Source organism: Lissotriton helveticus, chromosome 7 (genome assembly GCF_964261635.1).
Source record: "Lissotriton helveticus chromosome 7, aLisHel1.1, whole genome shotgun sequence".
Classification (NCBI taxonomy): Eukaryota; Metazoa; Chordata; class Amphibia; order Caudata; family Salamandridae; genus Lissotriton; species Lissotriton helveticus.
Genome location: NC_136068.1, coordinates 424,440,782 through 424,464,979, shown reverse-complemented (window position 1 = coordinate 424,464,979; position 24,198 = coordinate 424,440,782). Strand labels below are relative to the sequence as shown.

At 46.5% G+C, this 24,198-nt stretch overlaps 1 protein-coding gene across 3 annotated transcripts in view; it reads right to left on the bottom strand.

Moving 5' to 3' along the window:
- The window catches only part of RALGAPB (Ral GTPase activating protein non-catalytic subunit beta), a 2,268,266-nt gene that overhangs the window by 486,950 nt on the left and 1,757,118 nt on the right, over nt 1-24,198 (bottom strand). For all 3 annotated transcript variants that reach the window (XM_078652319.1, XM_078652321.1, XM_078652322.1), the window contains one exon: nt 2,739-2,897. In XM_078652319.1, the coding sequence (XP_078508445.1) occupies nt 2,739-2,897 (159 nt within the window). The remainder of the gene's footprint in view (nt 1-2,738; nt 2,898-24,198) is intronic.

Here is a 24,198-nt window from a genome sequence, read left to right as displayed (position 1 = left end):
CTTCGAGTCGGATGCTGCGGGGGTGGATGTGGACTGGCCTCGCCGTGTCCCCGGGCACCGCCACGGCGGGCACCACGTCCGCCACCGCGTAAGATGTTAGTCTGTGGCCCATGGCTGGCAGGTGTGGGGGCGCCCCCGAAAGGCAGCAGATTGCTGGCGCGGGGCCGACAGGCCCAAGGAATTGGCCGTAGCCCTGGAGTCCTTAAAGCGCTCAAGTGCACTGTCTGCCTTGTCGCAGAAAAGTGTTTTGGACATCAGCTGAAAAATTGGCGGACCTCAGCCAGGCGTGGCGACGAATCGCCACCATCGTTGCCATCGCTCTACCCAGCGAGTCCGTTGTATCCAGTCCACATCTGATGGAGTACCGTGCCGCATCTCGACCCTCCGCAAGGGCTTGGGCGAGTTTAGTCCGGGCCTCCTCCGGACATTGTGGCAGCACGGCCGCGACCGTGTCCCACAGAGAGTGGGTATAACGGCCCAAGAGGCACACCGTGTTAACTGACCGCAACCCCAAACTCAGGGAGGAGAACATCTTTTTTCCATATTGCTCGTACCTCTTGGATTCCCGATTGGGGGGAGCCGTCGGGAATGCAGTCTGGGAGTTAGAGGCCTGGATGACCAGATTCTAGGGGGTGGGGTGGGTGGACAGGAAGCAAGGGTTGCCCGGAGCCGGGCGGTGGTGTCTGGCTACGTTCCTATCTACAGGGGGATCTGTAGCGGGCCTGGACCAGGAGCCCAGAAGAACGTCGGACAAGGCCTCATTAAACGGCAACAGAGGCTCCGCCGAGCTTGCTTGCGGTTTAAGGACCTCAGTGAAGAGGTTAGTCCTCACGGCCGCGACGGGGAGTTCAAGGGATAAGGCCTTGGCCGCCCGCATCAACACCACACTATAGGCTGCCCCCTCCTCCGTAGCCACGGTAGGAGGGGAGACACAACCAGTGTCTGGCAAAGTGTCTAGACCACTGGCGTCCCCAAGCTCTCCTGCCCAGTCCTGATAAGACTGGCACTCCCGTGCCAGAGGGTCCTCAGACCCCTCCCAATCCTCCTCGCCACCCATCTCCTGGTACTCAGGGTCAAAAGATGGGGCCGGATCGTAGAAGTAAAAATCTCCCATCGATGTCGAAAGCGGCGTCGAGCTAAGCCATTCTGACGTCGGAAACGGACCGAGGGGGGAATGGGGATGGCGTCGACCGTGGTCGGCGCCGGGGGCGACACCCTAGGAGCAGGCGCCGGCGAGGTCGTAAGGTCGACCGGCGACGACCCGGATCCGGAGCCGGATCCAGCAAGGCCCTGCGGCGTCTGGACCGAAGTCACCGACGGCGTCGGAGCCGAAGCACCAGACAGCGCCAGGGCCGAAGACCCAGGCCCGCTTGGGCTCCCAGTCGGGGCCGCTTGGCCCGAAGGCGCCGCGGAACCAGACGGAGGAGTGAGCGACCTCATGGCCATGAGGAAGGATTCAATCTCCCCCGGCGTCGCGTTCTGCCCAAGGATCGGCTGGTATGGAGCAGGCTGCGGAGCCGCGTGGGTGGTGTCACCCGAACCCCCGGCCGCGTTACGCAAGCGTCGGGGGGAGTCAGAAGAACGATGTCGCCTCTTAGACTTCTTGTGCCTCTTACCTGAGGACTTGGAGCGCGAGGAGTGGTGTTGATCCTCCGAGCCGTGATGACTCCGGCCCCTCGACCTCCTTCCGGACCGGGATCTCGAACGGTGCGGGCCGTCTGCCAGAGCTCGAGGCGCTTGCGGGACCGCTCCTGCCTAGCCTTCGACGTCAAGGCCCGGCAGTCGGGGCACGACTTGTCTTCGTGGTCGGGCCCCAGGCAATGAAGACACCGGCGATGGGGGTCAGTAACCGACATCAGTCGGTTGCAGTCGACGCAGGGCTTGAACCCGGGTATCCCTACTGGCACCGGAGTTCGACTTCGAAAAATGATCAAAAGAGATCAAAAAGTTTAGTCAAAAAATTACCAAAGGTACCACTGTTCCCGGATCGGCGCTTGGTGGCGCGGAAAAAATAGGATGTGACGTCAGCGCGCAAGGGCGTCGTCTAAGTACTCCGGCGACGTCATCCCGGCTCCAACGATGCCGACGACAGACGCGGAGCCCCAGACGACGCCTACTGACGCGCAAGGGTACTGCTACGCAAAAGTTTCCGGATCCAGTCTGACACCTGGGGGTATTCTAAGGTAAGGAATCTAATACTAACCTGTTTCTTTCAGATAAGGATTTTTTAAGCTAATTTTTATTGAACTTTGGCACAGTTTAAATAAGGAAGCTGCAGAATAGTAAGCATAAGAAGGCAGGCCTCCGCCTGCGTACATGTGATCTGGAACAACATCTCCATGGACATCAGAATTGCTAAGGTCCTCCTACTATTCAGAAACAAATTAATTCCATATCTTTAAAGATCACTACTACCTTACACAATATGAAAGTCCTTTTTACCTTTCTCACTGTAAACAATCTTGAATCGTTGTCTTGACTTTGCTAACTGTTCAGTGGTGCTTTGCTCCCATGTATGTTTGTGCTTCACAAGTACGTGCTTACAGAGACATGCATTTTACAAAGCAATGCCATCCATGTCTTCAAACAGATTCCGGTTTGCTTAAATGTATCTCTTTAACTGTTACTTTGCTCTATTTACTACCAGCACAATTCAGTACCTCTGGGTGTCATCTGACACTATACATAACACAAATAAAAAATATTTACTTTGCAGCAGAGATCCAGGAATAACTTACCTCTCTGCTAGTTTTCTGACCAGTCTTCATGTAGAAAACGAAAACTGTATCGAAAGGACGACAAGGCAGCAGATCCAGGTATCCAATGTCATCAAAAAAGCCTGCGATATATGAATCAAGTGCAATAAGATGAGGAGGTAGACGACTATTTGCAGGTTCCTGTCAAGTATATAAAAATAAGACAAGAAAAAAGGATACAATTACTTTGCTTAATTTTACCTGTGTGACCTATGTATTTATGACGCAAAACTAGAAAAATGTCATGCCAAAATATGAAAACAAGTATTTGTTAGTCACAATACTATTACATAATTCCACATTTGTAAACCGCAAACCTGTCACCCCTAAGGGTATCCATGCATGGTTTTTTTATCACTACGAAACAATATTGGGTGGGGCTAATCCACTGCTACCATACAAATTATTAACTCATATGGCAGTTTCATAGCAAGATATAAAAGCACTTAAAATAATCCAGTTGAGGTAGCTCTGCAGTCTTAACTCATACCCCCAGGCTCAGTGACCCTCACAAATGGCATCACAGATGACCTTTCAAAAGACAACCATTGTTGATAATATAGCACCAATTACAGCTATCATGATATCACTGAAGCCGTTCAAGGACACTGCAGTGTGCAGCTTTCAGCAGACGGATGAGGCTTAGGACTTGTCTTGAGCCATGCCCTACAAGAAAGCAGAAAGTGTGCAGAGGCCAGAGACTGCTTCAGATGTGCCCTGTGAGCTCTTAGTAGAAAGTCTGGCCTCTAAGTCTGCCCTACACTGAGTAACAAGGGGTACCTGCTTCATCCATCCCAAGGAGTCTCTGGGTGCAGGACCTACCCGGTGACAACAATGTAACCTCAAGAGCTATGTGGCTCTAAATCTACACCCTACTCTCAACCGTCAAGAATTGTTCAGGGGATAATGTGTGCAGGGTATAAACTTGTGCCAGGCCATGCATAGAGTACTAAATGGTCATGCCTTCGACTTTCAGTACAGGATCTCCTCTCTACACATCTTCCCGCGGGGCCCACTGGAAATACCATTCAGAAGGGTCTTCGGGTGCAGCCCACCAGGCAAAGGCTAAAGACAACACAGAGTATACTCTTTGCTGGGCCTGACTATAAATAAGTATCCTTTAACCTAGAGCCTCCTAGGTTTCTCTATCACAATGCACACTGCCCTGAAATCATGGGCTGCACATAGTGGCTTCAGTCAGACAACCGATTATGGCAATGGTTATATGATGCAACTAGTGATGTCACCAATATCGTCATTTGTGATATTATCTGTGACATTATGTGTAAGGGCATTAACATTGCACTGGGGGTAGTTAAAAATTGACTACGAGAGGATACCCCAAACGTCTCATATCAAGAGCACGCAAAAGAGCATGGTATTGCCACAGAGAATACCTCCTTACTACCCAACCAAAGAAGCCCTTGAAAATAATTCCTTTTGTATCCAGATTCAGCCCAAGCAGCAATCAAGTGGCTAAAATCATAAGGAAGAATTGGTCAATATTACGCCCCTTTGAACCATTCAAAGAGGAACCACTTTTTTTCCTATCAAAGAGGGGGCAACCTAGCATCACACCTCGTACGTGCCGTCACATGGCCTGAGAAAAATACGGACAAACATACCATCACTGCTGCATGGGGACTCCCACCAGTAATTGGACATTTTAAATGCCAGAATTGTTCCGTATGTGATCTAACAACAAACACCAAAGTTTTCCTCTACAAAAACAGAACTCACAAACTGAAACACCTCACGAACTGTAGATCTCAAAATGTGGTGTACGCTATCCAATGCCCCTGCGATCTCCTTTACGTTGGTCAGACCACCCAGACAATAAAAAACAATCATTCAACACAAGAGTTGTATCGATTGCATAGTTATCACTGCACCCCTGGTCTCCCACTACTTGGAGAAGAAACATCAAGACACTGACATCACTTGGCAGGTGATAGAACAGGTCACGCTACCCCCCCAGAGGCGGAGATATCAAAACCCTTCTTAACAGATGTGAGTGCAAATGGATGACACTATGTGATTCTGTCAACAATGGACTGAATACTATAGATGAATGGAATAGTCCTATCGCCATCTGATCCTAGCCCTGACTTTTCTACTCCTCTTGACATGATTTCACTTCCTAACCCCCTTACTGTACTATACACACTGTTCTCTCCTCTTGCACTACTATAAAGGTCCGAATGCATACTGGCCTTCTGTACATGCTAATCCGCTTTGTAATTATTGTTAATATGATGGAATAACACGCTTCAGGTTTCCTTGATTTATTGCTCTACTCCATCATCATGCCTCTCTACAGCTAATTGATCATGTACTATGATGTTCCCACCAACTTCGAACTACCTAAATCGACTTGTGTACCATTGCATATCGTTGTTCCCTCTTTGGCATTATGATAGTTATTGCACGTTGTATTCCACCTTGATTATATGTAATTTACCAATTGTGTCACTTTACCTTCTATTGATCGTGTCCATACCCACGATAATAATGTCTCTAATCACAAGATCGTGGTAATACTAATTACAACCTCTGCCACATAGATGCCCCACATGCAGTCCGCGGAACGTTCTTAGAATTGTAATTGTACCGTTTTACAATTGATCGCCTCTTCTTTTTCCACCTTGTATTCACCGGAGGCATCGCTATTCCCAGTGAGCCTCCCACCTGACTACGTGGCCGTTCACGTCATTTCACACTGCCCAACCATGCCCCCTTCAGACATGGTCACTCCTCCTCCTCTTAACACGTGACCTTGCCACTCCCCACCGACCCCGCCTTAGTCTTCCGGAGTTGCCGGCATCTCCTTGGTAACCTGGATTAAGTCGGATACAGACACGCCAGCTCCTCCAAGAGAGGTACGTGCTTCGCAGCCCTCATTCCACCGCTAACCTTTACCAATCCCACGAGCCTTCGCTAATGGTTTCTGCATTCCTTATAGATTGATTCTCCCGCCACCGATCACGCTTGGATCGGAGCCCTGATCCCGCCTGATGGGACTTCCATTTTCCCTGATTCACGCTGGATCGAAGGCCTGATCCCACACGACGGGACATCGATTACCTACCCTGATTCACCCAGCCCTCAGGTGAGCTTCTAGTCTATCAATGCCGCGCCCCTGCCCCCTCCAGGCGCTTCACTCATGTTTTCCCCCTTCACCTTCCCAGGATTTTCACATCGACACGGATCCATCAGATTCCTTGAGCGAACACCGCCAGATGTATCTACCAGGTACTGCCCTAGGACCCTATCGCTACCCCGCGCGTCTCACACCTCGCGGCCCAGCATTAACAAACCGTCCACAGACTCCTCCTGCGTCTCACATGGCATGGTTGGATTAGGAGTCCTATTATTAATTAACTAATGGGATCCCCAGTACTTTTCAGGTACCATTGTACCTCTACCCCTCCGTCATTCACTTTAATCGCACCTCGCGACCCAGCATTAACAGACCGTCCACAGACTTTCCTGCGTCTCACATGGCATGGTTGGATTAGTAGTCCTATTATTTATTAACCAATGGGATCCCCAGTACTTCTTAGGTACCATTGTACCTCTACCCCTCCGTCATTCACTTTAATCGCTCCTTTGAGCACGGCATGCTCCTAGCACTGGGCCCCTTCTACCTTGCCCCCTTTGATCCACAAGCACTGGTCCGCCTTCATTCTGATATTCGATAGCCCCGCGCCACCAGTATAGCGTTGACATTATAGTCACCACTAGGGCCCACCGTAATCACGCCCCGCCTCAATTCGCAAACCCTCCTTTCCACCACTTAAGCTTTATTATCTCCACTACCTGCGCCCACCTCACTTGCGCCTACCATTCCCTGGACACAACCCTCTAACCCCCCTCCCATTTTCTCTACCCCCCATGTACAGCACTGCTTACCACTCAACACAGTCCTGATGAAGATCCCAACTTATGAGGATCGAAACGCCGTCTACCACTCAGCGCAATCCTAGGCGCAACATACAATGTGGTTCATCTAAACTATAGCCAGCCCAAAGTAAAACCAAACACCACAATTCAGCTGGAACCATATTGTTTCTTCGACTCACTGTATATATTCATGCACAGTCACCTTGCGCCGTTTATGCTGATCACATTGTCACTTGCGTCGCCACCGTGTATATCACTTGCATTATTTGAGCACCAAGTACAATTAGGGTTGTATTATTTGTTAGATTACAGTGCTGATACAACTGTAACTTGTCCATTTCTTGTTTTGGATAAATATGATGCCATGAGCACATTTATAACTACGAAAGAGTCTCCTTATTTCCTTTCTGATAATGTTTATAACATATCCTTTGTAACTGTCTTAAAATAATACCAGTCGGGATACCATATGTTTATATTTTATTTGTTCAGTCATACATGCTGCTTAATAACGACTCAGCTCTTTTTACTCTTCAACTGCTTCCAACACGACCTAATCTTAACATTACCTTAAGCTTTTTCAATCAATTTAAAAGATTTGTTTTATATGATATACTATGTATCCATGCCTCCATAAGGCATTCAGCTCAGCAGCCAGGAGAGACGCATCATGATTTACTTGTAGCTTTGCCTTTCATGAGTCATGGCTTCTCCCAACTCTCAACAACGGCTACATTACATTCTGCAGATCTGCATATATGGTGTTTATGCCATGCTGTTTCATTGTGGTTAAATCCATACATCTGCAGGTAAACATATATTAGTTGTTTGGGTTCTTTTATTCCAGTAAGTGCAGTGGTATGAAAGGATTATGCTACTTACCCAGTAAACATCTGTTCTTGGCATGTAGAGCTGTAGATTAACATGCTTTGCATACTCCTGCCATCTAGTGTTTGGTACAGATGCTAGCAAGTTGTTTTTCATCAAAGAAGTCTTTCCCAGTCTCGAGATAAGGTGACTCCTCCATAATAGTGCGCATGGCTATAAACCCCACTGTTAGGTTGTTTTCCCGCAAGAGTGTGAGAATAGAGTAAGTGAGTTTAGTACAGAGATGTCCATGCGTATGTAATGTAATAATGCAAAACTGCAACAACTACAGGAGCCCGGGGAGGTGGGAGAGTGCATGTGAATCTACAGCTCTACATTCCAAGAACAGATGCTTACCGGCTAAGTAGCATAATCTGTTTGAGGCATGTGTGCTGTAGATACAAATGCTTTGCATAGACTATGTAGCAGTATTCTCCCAAAGCAGAGGCTAACCAGTAGATGTTACAGCGGTTTGTAAAAGTGTCTTTAGCACTGCTTGCCCTACATTGGCTTGTTGACATGCTAACACATCCACACAGTAGTGTTTGTTACATGTGTGTGGTGTGGACCATGTTGCTGCCTTACAAAGGTCAGCTATAGGGATATTACCTAAAAAGGTCATAGACGCTCCTATTTTACGAATGGAATGTGCTCTAGGAGGTATAAAGTTCTTTTAGCTTTAGTATAGCAGGTTTGAATACATTTAACAATCCATCTTGCAATACCAGATTTAAAAATCAGATTGCCTTTGTGAGGTGTAGCAAATGCAACAAACAGTTGTTTTGTTTTACGAAAATCCTTTGCTCTTTCAATATAATACAATAACGCTCCTTAGGCTTCAATAGTATGCAGAGCTCTTTCTGCTACAGAATAAGGTTGAGGAAAGAACACAGGTAACTCAACTGATTGGTTGATATGAAAAGCAGAGACAACTTTTGAAAGGAATTTTGGGCTGGTGCGAAGAACTACTGTCTTTATGAAGTTGAAAGAAGGGTTCTTCTAATGTTAATGCTTGTAGCTCACCAACTCTCCTCAATGAAGTGATCGCAATGAGGAAGGCAATTTTCCATGAAATAAACTGTAGCTGACAGTTGAGTAATGGCTCAAAAGGTGGACCCATGAGCCGTGTAAGCACAATGTTCAGATTCCAAACTGGTGCAGAAGGTACCCTGGTTAGAATTACTCTTTTAAGGCCCTCCATAAAGGCTTTAATTACTGGAACTTTAAACAAAGATTGATGTTGTCTGTTTTGCAAATATGCGGCTACTGCAGCAAGATGCAATCAAATGGAAGTCTAAGCTAAACAAGTAAATGCAGAAGGTAACCAATAATATTTTGAATTAAGGTATCTACTGATCAATTTTGATGTTGGTACAGCACAAAGCAGATCTTTTCCATTTTGCTGCATAACATGCTCTGGTAGTAGGCTTTCTTGCTTCCTTAGGACTGGTCATACACTCTGGTGGTAAGTTCAGATGGCCAAACTCCATGACTTCAGGTGTTAAAACGCTAGATTGAGCTTCTTAGGGTTTGGATGTCTGCCTTCTCCATGGTTCTGCGTGAGAAAGCTGGAATTGAGATGCAGCCTTTGATGTGGAAATACTGATAGTTCCAAGAGTGTTGTGAACCATAGCTGACAGGCCCAAGTGGGAGCCACTAGAATTAGTGGAGTGGTGTGGCTCACTGGTTAGAGGCGGCAGACCCGGAAGCAGAGAACGGCCCGGGACCAGGGTTCAATTCCCGACACGGCAGGGTCGTGGACCAGGGTCAGCAGACTCGACAATTCTCGCCTCGGTGCCTACTCTAACCAGGGATCACACTCGGCAACTCTGGGCATTAAGCTTGCCTCATCTCTACAATGGCCCCCCACAGACGCCAGGGATGCCTGGTTTCACCTTGGAGATACCCAGAAGGGACCATCTCACAGGGAAAGCCAGGACGGGTTCCCCAGCGGTCTTTAGCGCCGGGACACCTACGGGCAGCTGTGCGCTTTACAAGTCCCATACATTTACATTTACATGTGACGGGCCCAAGTGGGAGCCACTAGAATTGATGTTTGCCTGAGCTTCCGAACCAGAAATTGAAGGAGAGGGAGAGGCGGAAAAGTGTAGGCAAATATCCCTGACCAATTTATCCATAGGGCATTGCCTTTCGATAGAGGGTGTGGGAACGTGGAGGTGAAGTTTGGGCATATTGAGATGTCCACTTTGGCGAAAAGATCTATTTGTGAGAATACCCATTCTTGAAAGTATGGAAGGAAAACTTGGGGATCAAGTTCCCAATAGTCTGTTTGTTGCCACATTCGGCGGAGGAGGACGGCAATATGATTGTTTACTCCTGGGAGGTGCTCTGCCAGAAGACGAACTCCGTGATGAATTGCCCAGTGCCAAATGGTCAGAGAGGCGTGACAGTTGTATAGAATGTGTGTCCCCCCCCCTGTTTTTGTACAAAGAACATAGCTGTCATGTTGTCCATGCGGACTAGGACAACTATCCCTATGAGTGAGACCGAAAAGCTTTTAGTGCTAGATACACAGCTAGAAGCTCTAGATAGTTGATGTGAAGAGTTTTGTACTTGTTGTCCCATAGACCTGGAATTGTTAAATTGTGAAGATGGTCACCCCAACCTGTGAGAGATGAATCTGCTGTTAGCACGATTTGTGGAACAGGGTCGATGACGGGCCACCCTTTTGATACGTTTTGTGGTTTCCACCATAGCAGAGAGCGATGGGTGTGGCTGTCTACCAACACTAGATCTGTTAATTGACCCTGAGGCTGATTTCATGGCATGCTAAACCCTCTTGTAGAGGGCACAGGTGTAACCTTGCCTGAGGCAATATTGCAATGCATGATGTCATCATTCCTAACAGTTGCATGAACGTTCTGATTGCAAAGTATTGATGGGTCTGAAACTGCAGTAGCAGAGTTTGAATATTTTGAATTCTGGCTGCATTGGGAGAGGCTAGAGCTGTGCCGGTGTTTAGAGTCGCTCCCAGAAAGCGCTGCATTTGTTAAGGCTGAAGATGAGACTTCTGTGCATTGACCGTAAAACCCAATTGCTGGAGTAGGTCTAATGTAGCCTGAGTGAATTGTAATCACTTTTGGTGTGTGCTGGCTTTGACGAATCAGTCGTCTAGGTACGAGAAGACATGAATCTTGTCATCTGAGATGTGCTGCCACTCCTGCTAGAAATTTGTGAACACTCTGGGAGCAGCGGTTGCTCCAAAAGGGAGTGCTTTGAATTGATAGTGTTTTCCTTCTATCCCAAATCTAAGATATTTGTAATGTGCTGAGTTAACCGGAATGTGAAAGTATGCGTCTTTTTAGTCCAGTGTGGACATAAAGTCACCTTGCTTTAGCAGTGGAAGCACTTCTCGAAGTGTGACCATGTGGAAGTGTTCTGACAGATTTAACGTCCTTACATCCAAAATCGGTCTTAAGGAGCCGTCCTTTTTGGGGATCAGAAAATACAGAGAGTACACCCCTGAACCTTGGTACTGTAACGGAACTGGTTCTATGGCTCCTTTTGTTGAAAGAGCTTGTACCTCTTTTTTGAGGAGCTGCAGGTGCTCTGACGAGAGTTTGAGAGTGCGAGGTGGAATCTTGGGTGTATTGCTAGTAAGCTCCAGGCAATAACCATATTGGATAATGTCTAGGGCCCCTTTGTGAGAAGTTAGCCTGGCATATGGGGTCCACTAGTTCTAGTGGGCACCTTGCACCAGTCTAATCGACCCTTATTGGATGTGGTTGTAAAGTCAACCTTATAGAAAGCTATCCTAGTGGTAGGGTGGACCAGCAGTCATCAGGCGAAGACTTCAGAGAACGAATTAAGCAAGTTGTTTTACTAATTATAATTCCCTTGAGTTCGCCCTAAGTTGGCAGGGTATGCTCAGACGTGAGTCCCTTGCTCACTTTGCCACTGGAGTCAAGCAAGCCCGGCTGAAGACGGCTGTAATGCCAGAAACCGTTCCTGGGAAGCTTGATTGCTGTCCAGGGAAGACATGGCTTGGCAGTTCGGGCTTGACTGTTCCCATGAGGCACAGGGTCAGACTGATTTGCATCTGGCCATGTCTTAACTGGGGTGGCGGAGTGAGCTAAAGAACGGTGATGGATTAAACCCAGATCAGTTGACTGGGGGTGAGTGTTTGTATTGTCAACGCTCCGGCCATCATCACCTTTGGTTTTTCTTTGTTCGCCCAAATGAAAGGACACCACACAAGGTATATTTCAAATATATATCTATTTATTCTAAACACAACCCCTCTGCACTCTTTATGAGGTCAGAGGTAAAAGTACAATACAAGTTACTTCATTAGCATATGATAAGTTGCACAGTATACGTTTTGCCCTAGGGGTCTCACAAACCATATAGTGGTATAAGTACCACGTCTGAAATAGAAAGTAGGCCTAGGGCCTAGGGAATCGCTGGGGCTACTTTAAACAACCAAAGGTTAGGAAGTAGGAGGCCCATGGGAGACGCTTGCAGTGTCTAAACACAGCCGCAAGTTACCATTGACTTTGAGGAAGAAGAGCAAGTTACAAATTAACAATTAAAGGACACTTCCGGATGGACTACGATGAAACCCCTTTAGACTAGGACACTTTATGAGTCCTGACCCACGGGAGCACCGGAGTACTCGCGTTACCTCACCCAGGGAAGCCGGGTGCATAGGTGCCTTTTGGTGTCGGGTTTCGTCGTCGTTTTCAATGGAGAGCTGCAAAGAAGTGCTTCAGACGACCAGAGGAAAAGTGTCCGGGTGGATCCAAGGGTGGATTGAAGATCTGAAGAACCTGAAAGCAGAAGGGACAGAGTTTGGGTCACTTGCCAGTGACCAGGAAGGAACCAGGCAATGTCGGGTGATTTCAGGTGAAGAGGTGAAGCTTGCCTCTGCAGCCACGAGGTCCAGGAGGTGTCGACGATGACCAGGAGGTGCATTTGAGTTGCCCCATGCAGGATCTAGTTGACTGCGGTGTCGGTATCACTATTGGACCCAACAAGCCTTGGCAAACGCAAACCACGCAGGAGATGAAGATTTGCTTTGGTGCAGACCTGCAAGGTCTGTGGCGCTTCTCCTTTGTAGGGAAGCCTGGAGCAAGCCTGGAGCAACCAGGAAAGCAAGCTACATTCAAAAGTAAGTCTTCAGGGGGCTCACTAGCCAACGGACTAGATCGCAGAATCAGACTCCAACATAGAGATCGAATTACAGTCCGAAGACATTCCAGCGGGACAGGGTGTTGTGAGTGCAAAAACCCCATAACTATCTTCCACTAAACATAAGGCTTCGCCACCACCTCTGCCTTTGTGCCTTGTTTGGCACAGAGACGATGTTTCCAACGCTCCACCCTCGGTCCGGCACCAAAACAAATAGTCAAGCTTTCCGACTCGGGATCGGATCGATACAGACCGTCTTCGGATACAAAACATTCCGCTCCCATAGACAAGTCCAGTCGGAGCTGAAATCGTCTGCTTCGAAACAAAAGTCCAGTTCGGAGTCGAAACCACCTGCTTCGAAGGACAAAAAGGACAAATCCAGTTAGGCACCGAATTCAAAAGAAGTTCTTCCAGACCCCCGGAACCGATCGGTAGTGCCGCTGCACTTATCAAGTAGCCATTGTGCTCCTCGCGGCTCATCCAAAACGACCGAGTCGCACATAATTACCTCTGGGTATTAAGGAACCCGAGGCCCATCAGTCGAGGTCGAAACCCGACAGACCAGAAAGCTTAACAAAGCGGTCAAACGTGTATGGAACCATCCACTGTTGGCCATGCAGTTACCACTAAATGTAACGAAAAGGCTTAGTACTTACTATTCCTGTTCAAGACAAGAATGTTAATATTCTTTGTCCTGATGATGATGCCCCAATTATAAAAAGGCATCGAAACGTCGTCGACTATAAACCCCATATGCAAAACATTTATGTAACATTGAGAAAAATGCAATGGTGTGTTTCTTTGAATACTTTAAGTCTGATATACTGAGTACAAGTACGCAGACATACTTCTTGCTTTGCCCTTTTTTGCCATTCGCTTCGTTGCGATCTAGAAGGCCTCCTCTTCTTCTGGCTTCGTGTTCGGATTCTTCTCCTAAGATATACGGAATATTTTGAGTGCTTTGGGGCTGTATTTCTCGTCGTCGAGCCAGGCGAGCTTGAAGAGTCTTTTTCAATCGTAATGACCGACAGGCCTCGCAATTTTCTTCCTTGAACTCAGGTGAGAGGCACAAGTTGCAGTCTTGGTGGAGATCGGTGCGAGGGTACTTGGAGTGGCACCGAGGACAGAACTGAAATGGAGTCCGTTCCATCGGCAGAGGCTGGACCGCCCATGATTTTTTATACTGAAGATGGGACTTTCCTGATAGAATGGATACATGGCGAGAGGTAAATGCGTACGATAACAATACACCGTTGAGGGTACAGTGGATTGTGCACCGAGTGGAACCCGAAGGACGGTTTCGAACCGAGTGCAGCAGTACACGTCTGAAACCGATGGCGGAAAGAAAACTATCTAACAATGAAGTCGATACCCATGAGCACTATCGTCGAAGAAAAACAACTTGCAAACATCCAGACCCAACACTAGATGGCAGGAGTATGCACACATGCCTCGAACACAGATTTTTAACAGACACCTGTGAAATTTGGAAAATATTTCAAAAGTCCATCAAAATGAAATCCCCCAAAACACGCTATAGAGCTTTACCCTTGCAATGGCCATCAGGATTATGCAGCAATTGATGAAGATGCATAGGACATGGATACCTAAATTGTACAGCAGGAAAAGTAAATGGTATGACGTTAGATTAGTTTGTTTAAATGTGCCAAAATATCAGTGAATTATGTAGCAAGGGTATTAAATCCACAGCACTGCAGAACTACATTGTCCCTGCCTATTGTTTAAGCAACAAATTATCCATGAAAGGTAAACAAACATTAATGTTACAGTTCCAATAAATGCTCATTGTTAGCTGAGCCTTGAAAAGAACAGCTCCCACAATATCTTCGACCAAGAGAAAGAACATGGTTTTTTAACAACCCAAAGATTGATGTATTTCAAAGACTTTTGCCTCAGATTCAGCATCCAACTGTAGAACAGTGGAAACTACACAGTCAGTCGGTTCATGAACAGATCCACACTAAAAGAACATCACATATCTTCTACTTGCTGAACACCCCCCTGTTCAAAATCCAACTACTTCATTCCATAAATTCATTGACTACTAATCAGCCACAGAATTCTTACAACTGGATATGCGCTCTGCATGAAGCATATCTCTGTCTAGATAAAAATGCCCAAATGTCCATGTCCAACTAAGTTAGATCTTTTGAATGAGGGCCCACCCCCCAACCAAGCTTGTTCACATGATTCATCGTTGAAATGTTGTCAATCTGTACCATTATATAGCATCTCACCTGCTACCCTTCCATACTCCTCACAGCAAATTACCCTGCCAGCAACTACTGACAATTTCTTTGCATGCTGCTATCCATATTGGACCATTTTGATTCTGTGGTCACCTCTCCACACCGTGTAGCCCAGCCCTCCATGATGCCATCTGATTCTAGGACCAATTCTGGCACCTCCCAAAATATTGCACGACCAATCCATGCTTCCACGTTGCTTTACCACCATTCCAGCTCCTCCTGTGCATGCTGATTCAAAACAATCTTTTGAGAATGTTTCAGACTCATTCTCAAATGGTACCTTATCAACCTCTGCAACTGCATAAACAATGCTTCCTCCTGAGTAATTACCCGTCTGATCTTGCTACATATCTTTTTCATCTTCTTCTGTAATTTCAAGACACACTCCAATGTCTGTATCCGAACACTTTAAATCTGCATCACTTGTTGTGGAGCCAAAGTAGATTTTGCCCCACTTACCACAATTTACCACCAAATCCTGCAGAAGATGCACTGCCAATTGCATGTGCTATTGTGCTTGTTCCTGTCCTGGGCCATATTCAATGTCGTCTAAATACATAATTGGATGGACAACCTTCGTTCTTAACCATGCTACTATTGGAATTCTGACTTTCTGAAACACCATGATGCAAGGTCAGTCCAAAAAATAGGCATGTAAACCTGGAACATTAGATAACCCCAGTCTTCGACACACTGATACTGTTAAACAAGCTTCCTTCATACCAAAATGACTACACCAATCTTTCTTACTAAACTAACAAGTTACTTACCTTTGGTAATGCCTTATCTGGTAGAGACTATCTAGCCGCAGATTCTTCACCTTAAAATTATTGCCTGGCATCAGACTGGATCCAGAAATCTTTCATGAGCAGTATCCCTGTGCACCAGTAGGTGGTGTCCTTTAGCTCCGCTTTGTGTTGTCATCTACACCGGAAGTGGCGAGCGCAATGCTCATATAACCGCCACTTCAGCATGTTGACCCCTGTTTCTTTATTGAGACTTTCCAAGCCAGGAGCGTGGAGCCACTAAAATCTTTGACCACTGGTGTGGCAAACTAAGGCCCTGCAAGGAGGACAGCCCTGCCTCTAGAAATCCGTTCACAGAGTGGAGAGGATGGGTGAGTCGGTAAGGTAATCTGCGGCTAGAGAATCTCTACCAGATAAGGAGTTACCGAAGAGAAGTTACTTGTTCATCTGATAGAGACTTCTAGCAGGAGATACCTTACCTTAGAATAGACACCCCAAGCAATATCTCCCAGAGGTGGATCTGCAAAACGGTTTCACATTGGAAAGTCCCGCAGGACCGAAAGAGCAAAATGCCCATGCTGATGGACCTGGCTTTCCAAGCAGTACTGCTTCGTGAATGTGTGTAGAGAAGCCCATGTTGCTGTCTGGCAGATATCCAGGACTGGAAATCCGAGTGCTAACACAGTGGTATAAAATACAAGGAATGGTGGATTTGCTAAAATGACCTGCACATCAATATAAGTTCCCTTAGTCACAATAGCTTTAGTCTCAATTTCACGATCAAAAATTCAATATAGAGTGCAGCTTTGGTGTTTGATACACATCCACCTAGGGCATCCACAAAGACCTCCTGCCCAAACACAAATTCAGACCGTAAGTCACGATACAAAGAGTACTGCACCAGTGCACATCCAAAATAGTCACTTTTATCCCTTGTGCAATTTAGCACTTTCTTGTCCATCAATGTTCTTTATCAGAATCGACTTCCAGTAGCCATATGATGTTGGTAATTCAAATTTTATTTTTCAATTGACAATGATCCACAGCCGACGCGCGTTTCGCCCCAATCGGGCTTCCTCAAGGCTCTTAGCTTGCATATTACACACAATTTATTTTGTAAATGCCGCTTGTATTTCCAGATCCAATATTTCCCAAAACGACGTTCCGCTATTGTGCAATTCCAATTGTATCGCAAATCGCTTTAGTGAGAGGAAACGCGAAGGAGATTGCCGCCGGGATACAGTGATGGCACGCAGAACGGACTTCTGATAAACTTACGGATAGATGGAACTTATCATGGCTCCTTAAATCATTATATGGTGGAAGTTCAACATATGACATCTTGTATTCTGCTGTAGTAGTGGGCCTCAGCAAGGCCTACCAGTGCTAGGGGTTCGTCCTTCTCTGCACAGAGTCCTCAGACCATAGAATAGAAGTTGGCACAGAAACTGGAATAGAAAATACAAGATTTATTAAACCTCATGAGGTGGAACTACATTCACACAACACCCTTCGGTAATGTATGAAGTAGCACACTGAAAGGAAGGAGCTTGGTCCTTTTATACCCACACAGGGGCTCAAAAGAAGGCGGTACAAGTACAAGAAGAAGGTTTTAGGTACATATAAGATCATACAGAAAATGCACAGTCAACAAGTGGGAGGAGCTAACAGTTGCTAATTCTGGAGAACACATCCTGACAGTTACAGACTAGGGACAGATGCAAGCTCAACTGAGCATGTGCGAAGCAGAAGAGGCTAAATATAACCTGTCTCTATGCAGATTTCAAGGGCAGACAACAGCAAGGTAGGACAGAGCACATGGCATGCACGTGATAGCACATGGCAAACAAGATGGCTGCCAGAAACACAAAATCGATTCCACAAAACAGACAAGATAGCCTCTATATACAGGATAGCTTCTGCTAATGCTAACCTAATCGCTGCCAAATTACAACAGACAACCCTTTTAGCATTAGCTGAAGACATTCGTTCATCTGGGGTAATGTAGATATGCATTCTGTATATCGATACTCATCAGTTCAGTGACCTCTTTATTTTGCATTTGTTGGGCTTTCATTTCTGCAATATTTGTCTTGGCAGGTGTACAAGCAGTGATGCAAATAGAGCAAAGCATAGGACTACAATGTATACATATACAGCATGTAAATAGTATCACCAGTAGTATACATAAGATAGTCAGTAGCTTCCAGCCCCAAGTAATAAAGATTGTCCATATCCAGTTCGAAAATGTCCATGTACCAGTCTCTGGATGAATCTCTGCAGCAATCTTATGCAGTTTAGAGATTGCATCATATACTGAAGGCGAGTGATCCGGAATAAAAACACAACAGCTGTTGCCAATGATGCGACATGCACCACCTCGATCAGCCAGAATCACATCAAGCACCATACGATTTTGGAGTGCTACAATCCTCGCAACTTGCAGCTCCTCTGTAATGTTCCCAAGTGCCATAGCTGTCTGATTGGTAACAGCTTCCACAACATGAGTCAATCGCCTGATCTTTCTGCTATTCAATGCAGCACTCATAAAGAAGAATAACCCTAAGTTAAAGTCGACATATTGTTGTAGAGCAGTGTCAGTTTGGTCAACTTCATCCATACTTATTGTCCTCTTATTTCTGTTCTTGGAAATGTCATTGTACAATTTGAAGTCGAGGTGATATGATGCAGGTGCCAAAAACACAGGGGGCAACAGAAAGGACACATAGCAGATCCCTGACCACCCAACATGTAGTTGATAGTATCCCTTATTTCCGCACACGAAATAAGTATTATGTGAAGACGTAAAACTGCTGTTATTAGCACCTTCAATGGTCAGAACTACAGAACATTCACTTCTCCCCACTGGAATTCTCCCAATACTACTAATACATAAATCTGGTTTAGCTCGTCACAGAAATGACAAAAGGTCCATTGTTCTTAATATTTCTCATATTCGTGAAGACATATGGTGTCGAAATATTGTCAGGATGATACTCTTCCTATTTCCATTTAGTCCCTTTAGATTGAGGATAACCATCTTTATCTTGATAGCATACTTTGAGTTGAAAGTTAATCCCACCTACTGAAGGCTGTCCAGAAGCAAACAAAAGCGCATACCAAGCTTGACAAGCACTATTGTGCGAGAATGGAAGAGGAATAAAAGGTGTTCCTCCCTTTTTCTGGTGAGCAGGGATCATCCCACACACCCAACAGTTGGTAGTATTCGTAGCATTATGCGTATGATGCAACATCTGGATAAAAGTATTGTTTAAGTAGGATTGTCAATGCTTCTGCTCATGGTAGGGAAGTGTGAAGTAATGATGTTCCATTGGTACTGGAGTAGTGGCGACAAAAAGCTGTCAAGCAGGAGCCATTTTCTCAACAAACCAGGTGATTATTGCCCTACAGCACAAATGATTCTTTTGTTATGCATTTTAGCAACAGCAATAATTGATCTTTCTACAAACTCGTTGAAACAATCGTTGGAGCTCTTATCCCTGGGCAGCTGCTGATTTCTTCACCGAGGGTCAAGACGGGTGTCACTACACTACGCAGGACTGATCTCCCCTTGCCACATCTGCGTTCCGTTTCACTAACCCAGGGTGGTAGCTCAACCAGTCTTTTTCGGCAAAGCAGATTCTTTCCTTGGTCTCAGTTGATATCTGGATTTTTCAGGGACCGTGTGGTCCGGGAAGACTTCCGCAGATTCGTCAGGTGAGATGGCTTGGTTTTTCACTGTATCCAAAATCTCTCGATGGTCGATCAACACAGCAGGTTCCACCAAGGTAGGCGACACACGCTTGCAGTGTGTGCTATGGACTCAGTTCTTTCTGTTCGTCACTCGAACTGCTGTCCTCGTCGTGAGGAGCACTTGCTCCGGTCCTCGCCACCTCGGTTCCAAGCTGTTCGACCTCTCGAAGATCTTTACCATAACCTGGTCAGAGGTCGTGGGCCTCACCTGTAGATCTGTCAGGAAGAGCTTCTCAAACCTGTTGATGAATAGAGATCAAACTATCGGTTAACTGTGCCAAATAATAAATATACAGTCGTGAGGCGCCTTTGACTGAGTCACAGGATATGGCAACAAAGTGGCTGGGTTTAGTGTTGCACACCTCTTCAAGGTAATAGGAGGTGCTAACAGTGTCAATTCATATCCTGACAGGCGAGCACTAGTTAAGTGTTGTGTCTTAGTCTGATTCAAAAGGGCATCGACTGCATGGGGTACTAGCACTAACAGTTTATGTGACAAAACTATCCCTTCACTCTGATGTATGGACACAGCTGTTGCTGCAACTGAACGGAAGCATCCAGGCAGCGCACGAGCAACAGGATCAAGTACTGCCGAAAAATATGCACAGGGACGCTGCTTATCACCATGTGTCTGCACTAAAACTGACAATGCGCATCCATCTTTCTCATGTACATAGAGTGTAAAAGGCTTCGTATAATCTGGAGTACCTAACACTGGTGCTGAACAAAGAACTTGTCGTAACTGTCGGAAAGCATTCTCACATTCGTCTGTCCATGGAAGGGGCACTGGAGTGTCTTTTGTCAAAAGCGCTAGCAGACGTTTAACAATGTGTGAAAATCCTAATATCCAATGCCTACAAAACAAAGTCAAACCAAGAAAGGCACGAACATCTTTCTGAGTAGAAGGTACTGGTGTGTCTAAAATTGCTTGAATACGATCTGATGTCAGTGCACGTCCCTCTTTAGACAGAAGGTGACCTAAGAAGGTTACCTTCGGTCTACAATATTGCAATTTCTTTCGTGATACTTTATGATGGTGTGTACCAAGAAAAGAAAGCAAAGACAAAGTGCACTCTTCACACAGTTCAGTCGTATCGGCTGCCAACAAGATGTCAGACATATTGTATGAGAGCCACTCCTTTAGGCAAAACGAAAGAATCAAGCTGTCTCTTCAATGCTTGACTGTAAATACTAGGACTCTCAGTATAGCCTTGAGGAACTCTACAAAATCTATACAATCGATTATTCAAAGTGAAACTGAACAAATAATCGGCTATCAGAATGAATAGGGATCGAAAAGAAAGCGTTCAAGTCTATCACAGAGAATGTAGTTGCTGTAGGAGGAACCAAAGTAAGTAGTGTCGTTATGTCAGAAACCACAGGATATTGCGGTACTACAATCTTGTTAACTTCTCGCAAATCAATAATGAATTTGTAAATCCTAGTGTCAGTATCATTTTTCAAAATAGGAAGAATAGGACTTCCTCCACAACCCCCACTTTAATCAAATCATGAACAATGCGTATAAGTGCTTCTTCGCCTTCCTGTGAAATTTTATATTGAGGCAAGCACGGCAATGAAGCGCCCTCCTTGACACTAATGCAGTATCTTTAACCAAACAAGATCTCTCAGTCATGGGGTAGTTGTCATTCAAAATAACATGGACTCCTTCTGGAGAACTTCGTATCGTAGCCCTGAAACACTTGAGAATATCAAGACCCACAATATTGTCTGGTGTGTTCGGAGAAAGCAAAAATAGACATGGAGCAGTAAACTTATCAACATGGAATGCAAGTGGGTATGACAATGGGCTAAGGGAAGGCGTTTCATCGAACCCTATTGATGTAATTTTCGGGCCAGACAGGGGAGCCCTTGGAACCAATTGTTTAAATAAGGCGCTACAAGTAGCTCCCGTATCAACCAGAAACTGATCAGTAGAACCCACAACATGTGCTGTAACATAGGGACCCCTCTGATCTACTGGAACTTCAACTGATTCCTTACCTCATCCTAGGCAATCCTATGCATAAGCTGAATCTTGAAAATCAGATGGAACAGTCCGACATTTGATATTGGTTCCGTCTATCAAAAGTGTTAAACTCATCCTGTCCACGTGTATTAGCATCAAACCTAGCGCGATCATTCGTGCTTCCTCTAGGCCCTGAATATCCTGAACGACTTCTCATTTGTCCCCGACCACGTGGACACTGCTGAGCACGCAGCACTGGACAAACATAAATCCAATGTCCAAATTTCTTGCAGTACGCACACTGGTCACAGACCTATTTGAACGAGTATAGAAAGGAAAAGACGAACCATAAGATCCACGTCCACCTCTATCATTACCTCTAGAAGGTAGACCATAAGCCTGAGCCAACATAACCTTCGTTTTCAACTCTTTAGTCTTTTTATCCTCATTACCCTTCGCTTCTAATTCCTGGTGTTCATAATACTGAGCCATAGTCAAAAGAGAAGCCGGAGAAGAGGTAGTCCATGAACTCTCACTGGCCTTTAGGTGACTAGCTATTCCTGGCAAAAGGTTTGCGACATATTTATCGACAAACAGATGCCTACCTGTGTCATCTGTCAGTGACTGGCTACTAAAATCGTGGAATGCCTCCTCAAAGCGTGTGAAGAAATCTGAAACCGATTCATCTGCCTTTTGCTTACACGATGCTAATACAGTCCAATATATCTTTTTAGGGGGAATAATCGTCTTTAACTTAACTAATATAGCTGTAGGGAGATCTAAAATTAATTTACACGGTTTCTGTTCAGGCTCCCGCTCTACATCCATTTGTTCTCTTTCCATAATGCCCCAAAAGTTGCATGATCATCAACTTTACGCACAGTTCTCCACATGTCAGGCAGCAATATCAATCCGAAAAACAAATCAATATCAGGCAAAGTCATGGTACAAGAACTAATAGCACCCTCAACTTCCTCATAAAAAGCTGCTGGATTTGTACGCGAATCAGGCAATGCATTTTTAAGACCCATAACATCCACTCTATTCCAAGGAGTATAGACCCAATTACAAATAAAGTAACCCTTCAAATCAGCAGTACTTTTATCATCATCTGTTCCCTCACCTCTAGGAGGAACATACAAAGGCGCGGCTTCCCGCATAGGTTTCGCATGAACTATCATAGTCTTTTCTGTTCTGAAGATAGAAGCTTGTGCAGCTGCGTCTGCTGCCTTTTCCTCCTCTCGCAAACGGACTGCCTCAACACGTAATTTAACCAAGCGCCTGCTAGAGTCAGCCACCTGAGAAAAGAGAAAAAGACCATCACGCATTTGCTTACAATCATTTGCTATATCAACAGGATAAAAATTCCTCAGAATATTTCCTAAACCGTTCAACAACTTCTGCGGCAAACATCTCTGTAAAATATATTTGCTCCCTTTCCTGCCAATTCTTCATGCCATCTAAAAGTTCAGAGGCGGGGGAGGAGCCAAGCTCGCGTCCGCGATGGCCGCGTTTTAGCTCGGCTCCGTTCGCTTTCCTGCCTGGAACGTCTATCCTGTGTCTTATCCTGCCCCGGGAAGTATTCTTTGGTAGACTATGGAACTAAGACATTTCGCTGGCACTTACCGTCTGATCCGTCTGTTCCTAGGTGCCGCGGATCCTGAGCTGCGCCCTTGTTCGCTTCGGGGCCTCCGGAGCGGCGGGCCTGAAACTCCTCGGCGGCGCCCGGGCGGGGCGGAGCGCTGTAGCCGGCCCTTGGTGGAGGTGTGGGCTCGGTCGGAGAGGCCGATGTGCAATTAGACCGGTGACGGCTCACCGGGCCTGGACCGGCGATCCTGCGGCCTGGTGTTGGGGCGCTGACTTCTATGGACGGGGGTTGACCGTGTATGTGGCTCGTCTCCCCTTTGTTCTCCTGTCCGGCCATCTTGAGTCCCTCCGCCCGGACTCGGAGAACGGAGCCGGTGGCGTGGGGGAGCCGGCGACCCTCCTTATCCTGGTGGCCCGCCTTCCTGCCCTGGGGGTGCCTCTGCTTGTGGTCGGCTGTATCCTGTGTGACCCCGCTTGTGGCCGGACGGGGGTCGGAGATTGCCGCGGCCCCGCCGGGCTTTCAAGATGGCGGCCGGCTCCCTGTCTCTCAGCCTGGCCGAGACTGGCGACGTTGGTCCGCCGCATGGCTCGTTTGCTGAATACTGTAAAGGTGAGCCTACGCTTGGCGACATCCTCGCCGCCTTGCGCTCCTGGAGTGCTTCCGTGACCGCACCTATCGCTGGACTGGATGATGATCATTTTGCCGGGCCTGCTGAGCCCCCCCCGATGTGTGCGGCTTCATCGCTGCTGTGTGCTGCTGGGACTTTCCTGGAGGTCGTGGACCCTGCGGCTGCCGCTTGTTTGGGTATACGGATACCCGCTGCTCTCAATCATCATGTGATTTCTCCTGTGCTGAGGGTTCGCCGGCCGGGTCCCGTCCGGACCGGTCTCGTTGGATCTCCCATTCCTTTTTTGCCTCGAATGGCCGAACGAAGATCCTGTGGTTGCTCCGCCGAAACGGCTTTCCTCCTATTGTCGGCGGAACAGTGCCTGCATTACCTGCGGTGGTTACCGTCTTTTCCTGTTCATCTGGGTCGAAATCGATATGACTTGTGTGGATTGACGATTGGACTCCCTGCTATTCGCCTCTGGTTCCTCATGATCTGGTTCCTGGTGCGTTGGATGCCTACGGCTTTGGATAGACGAGGACAGGGTTGAGATGAACTTGCCTCGGTGGACTATTATTTTGCGGTATG